This window comes from Belonocnema kinseyi, chromosome 6, assembly GCF_010883055.1.
Source record: "Belonocnema kinseyi isolate 2016_QV_RU_SX_M_011 chromosome 6, B_treatae_v1, whole genome shotgun sequence".
In the NCBI taxonomy this organism is placed as follows: domain Eukaryota; kingdom Metazoa; phylum Arthropoda; class Insecta; order Hymenoptera; family Cynipidae; genus Belonocnema; species Belonocnema kinseyi.
The window spans coordinates 8,731,700-8,735,820 of record NC_046662.1 but is presented as its reverse complement, the minus strand read 5'-3'; the positions used below and the strand labels follow the sequence as shown (position 1 = coordinate 8,735,820).

The window sequence follows — 4,121 nt, the reverse complement described above, 5'->3', positions numbered from 1 at the left end:
TTTTGTAGAATATTCATCTTTTTGGGTTAAAAAATTCAACTATTATTGTAGAAAATTACCATGCTTCATTGAAATTTCAAGTGTTTTAAAAAAAATTCGTAATTTTGACTTCTGAAATTAAACATTTTGGTAGAAAATTAATTTTGATGTTGAAAATTTATTTCTGGGTTGATTTTTTTTTGTGGGTAAGTATTCATTAAGTTGATAGAAAATTAAGCGACTTGGTCAAAAAATAACTTTTTTAAACTCATATTTTCCAGGAGAAAATGAACTTTTTTATTCAAAATTCATATTTTTGGGCTGATAATTCAATTTTTTTAAAGGAAATTCCTCTTCTTTGGTTTTAAAATTCAATAAGTTGGTAGAAAATTAAGCCACTTGATTGAAAATTAACTTTTTTATTCAAAATTCATATTTTCGGGTTGAAAATTCAACTGTTTTGTAGAATATTCATCTTTTTGGGTTAAAAAATTCAACTATTATTGTAGAAAATTACCATGTTTGATTGAAATTTCAAGTGTTTAAAAAAAAATTCGTCTTTTTGACCTAAAAATATTAACCATTTTGGTAGAAAATTACTTTTGCTGTTGAAAATAAAGCGACTTGGTAAAAAACTAACTTTTTTTTAAACTCATATTTTTGGAATGAAAACGAACTTTTTTTACTAAAAATTCCTATTTTCAGGTTAATAATTAAACTATTTTGTTGAAAATTAAATTTTTTATTGTGAATTCATATTTTCGACTTGGAAATTCAACTTTTTTTTTTAGAAAATTCATCTTTTTGACGTAAAAATTAACTTTTTTGTTGAAAAATCATGTTTTTGGGTTCATAATTCAATTATTTGGTTTTAAATTAATTTTTTCGTTGAAAATTAATATTTTTGGGCTGATAATTTAACTGCTTTGTAGGAAATTCGTCTTTTTGTTTTAAAAAATTAATAATTTGGTACAAAATTAAGCCACTTGATTAAAAATTAAGTTTTATGTTCAAAATTTATATTCTCGGGCTGGTATTCATCTTTTTTATAGGATATTAATCATTTTATGGTGAAAATTCAACGGCTGTGTAAAAAAATGTTGTTTATGGCTTCAAAATTTCACTATTTTGTGGAAAATTAGTTTTTTTCGAAAATTAATTGTCTTTGTTTGCAAAACAATTTTTCTTGGTTTGATAATACTTTTTTTATATACATTTTTTTGAGATGAAAATAAATTTTTTTTAATCCACATTTTTGGGCTTATAATTCAACTATTTAGTTGAAATTTACATTTTTCTCAAAGATTTATTTTTTCCGATTAATAATTGAACTTTTTTGTAGAAAATTCGTCTGTTTGGATAGTATTTTGTGTTCAAAATTCATATTTTCCGGTTGATAATTCAACTATTCTGTTGAAAATTAACTTTTTATAGAGAATTCATTTTTTTGGACTGATAATTCAACTATTTTGTACGAAATTCATATTTTCGGTTTACAAATTTAATGGTCTGGTTAAAAATTAAGCCACTTGTTCAAAAATTAACTTTTTTAAATTCATATTTTTGAGATGAAAATGAAATTTTATATTCAAAATTCATATTTTTAGGTAGATAGTTAAACTATTTAGTTGAAATTTAACATTTTGGTGATTTAAAAATTATTAATTTTTCTGTTGAAAATTTATATTTTCCGGTTCATAATTCAACTATTTGTTTAAAAATTAACTTTTTTGTAGGAAATTCGTCTGCTTGGTTTAAAAATTGAATAATTGAGTAGAAAATTAAGCCACTTAATTGAAAATTAATTTTTCTGTTGAAAATTTATATTTTCCGGTTCATAATTCAGCTATTTGTTTAAAAATTAACTTTTTTCGAGAATTATATTTTCGGGCAGATAAATCAACTGTTTTGTAGGAAATTCGTCTTTTTGGTTTACAAATTTAATAATTGGGTAAAAAATTAAGCCACTAAATTGAAAATTAACTTTTTTATTAAAAATTCATATTTTTGGGTTCAAAATTCAACGGTCTGGTAGAAAATTCGTCTTTTTGGATTCAAAATTGATCTATTATTGTAAAAAATGGAAATGTTTGGTTGAAAATTCAACTGTTTTGTAAAAAATGCGTCTTTTTGGCTTCAAACTTTAACTATTATTGTAGATAATCAAACAAAACGGATTTTTTCTTAATTCATATTTGTAGGATTAAATTTTGGGTTGAAAATTCAACTATTTGGTTTGTAAATTAACTTTTTTATTGAAAATTCATATTTTCGGGTAAAAAATTCAACTGTTTTGTAGAAAATTTGTCTTTTTGGCTTTAAATTTCAAGAATTTGGTGGAATTTTTTTTTTCAATTCTTGACTGAAAAATCTTTCTTTGTTGCAAATCAAGCTCTTTTATTAAAAATTCGTCTTTTTGGTTTGAAAATATTTCTCTTTTGCAGGAAATTTCATATTTTTTTGTTAGAGATTCATATTTTTAGTAGAAAATTAATCGCTTGGTTTGAAAATTTACCTATTATTTTGAAAATTAGTTTTTTGTTAAAAAATATAACTTTTTGGTTGAAAATTCAACTATTTTTTTAAAAGTTAATTTTTTGTTAAAAATTAGTATTGTTTTGTAGAAAAGTCCACTATTTGGGTCAAAATTAATCTATTTTGTACAAAATATAATATTTGTACTTTAAATATTAAAATTTTAAAGCGTTTAAAATTGAATTTATCACAGTATCTACATTATTATATATAAAATAATTTATTCTTCTAATTTCGTAAAAAATCTCTTAATTTCTCATATTTTTAATACATTTCAGCCTACTATTTTGCAAAATTAAAATACTTACGTTGCATCTTCATGGCTCGGTATCACAATATTTTCCACTCCATTATGTGCAATATTTTTTTTAATTGCCTCGATTGCTCTAGTTGCAATATCGTTTGCCACGATACATTTTATGCCTTTTACTTCTTTTGCGTATCTTATACTACGCAAACCAGTTGCAGATAATGCTTCTAATACCCTAATTCCATCCTAAATTAAAATTAAAAATGTTTAAATCACTTAGAAAAATCTAAAGTTCAGCCTTATTCATTAGAATTGAAAACTGTTATTATTTAGTCAGAATAAAAAGTTTAAAAAGTATAAATCAGTATTATTTATTAAAGATACACTCAATAAATTATTTTTATTATTGTTTCTATAAATACTTGCATTAAAAAAAAATCTTACTTGCGTTTTTAACTCTGATGGCTCCTTATCTTCTTTTATAGTTTCTTTAATTACAATATTTTTCGTATTGACCACACCATTTTTATCTTCCGCAAACAAAGATAAAACTGCAATACTATATAAAAACAAAAAAACCAATTAAATTTATAATCAGTTGCTAATAAACTAGAAAAAATAGCGCAATAATTGCATGTTTCTTATTTTGATTGTCTAGTTATTAAAAAAATATATGCTTTTTAGCTATAACGGCTTTCATAACATTTTTATTTCAATAGTTAATTAATTTAAATTTATTTCGCATATAAGTTGTTTTGATTAAATAATTTTTAATGCTAAAACTTCAAACTTGCACAAAGTTCAATTAAGCATTTTTTAAATTAAAAACACTTTATTTTTCAAGATTTACCAATCATTGTTCTAAAACTGTGAAGAGTTACAAATGAAAACCCTTCGATTTTAGCGATACAAAAATAACAATTTTAAAAACTTGAAATCAAAAGTCAAGTGTTTAATTCTAAATCTTTCAAATTGAAGAAATTTTGAATTTAAATCATCAAAATTACAGAATTTTTAATTGCAAAACTTAGAACTTGCTTAATTCACAATTGTAAATTGTTCAATTTAAAAGCTATTCAATTTTAAAGATTTACAATTTAAATTTCTAGAATTTTGAAGAGTAATAATTGTAAAATGTTCAATTTTAAAAATTTATAAATCAAAATTTTCTTAAATTTGGATGTAGTTGAAGATCAAAAGTTTTCGATTCTAAATCCTCCAAATCGATAAAATTTCGAATTTAAAGCGTCAAAATTTACAGAATGTTTTAACGCAAAACTTTAAAAATGCATAATTCTTAACTGCAAATTGTCAAATTTAAAATATATTCAATTTTAAAGATTTACAATTTAAAGTT

At 22.3% G+C, this 4,121-nt stretch overlaps 2 protein-coding genes across 3 annotated transcripts in view; one reads left to right on the top strand and one right to left on the bottom strand.

Annotated features, from left to right (window-relative positions):
• LOC117174469 (alpha-ketoglutarate-dependent dioxygenase alkB homolog 7, mitochondrial) overlaps window positions 1-4,121 on the top strand; it is a 34,231-nt gene that overhangs the window by 12,700 nt on the left and 17,410 nt on the right. The gene's annotated exons all lie outside the window — the stretch shown is intronic.
• The window catches only part of LOC117174468 (probable tRNA (guanine(26)-N(2))-dimethyltransferase), a 20,487-nt gene that overhangs the window by 13,147 nt on the left and 3,219 nt on the right, over window positions 1-4,121 (bottom strand). For both annotated transcript variants that reach the window (XM_033363619.1, XM_033363620.1), the window contains exons 3-4: window positions 3,209-3,323; window positions 2,823-3,010 (exon numbers count right to left, since the gene is read on the bottom strand). In XM_033363619.1, coding sequence (XP_033219510.1) covers window positions 2,823-3,010; window positions 3,209-3,323 — 303 coding nt within the window. The remainder of the gene's footprint in view (window positions 1-2,822; window positions 3,011-3,208; window positions 3,324-4,121) is intronic.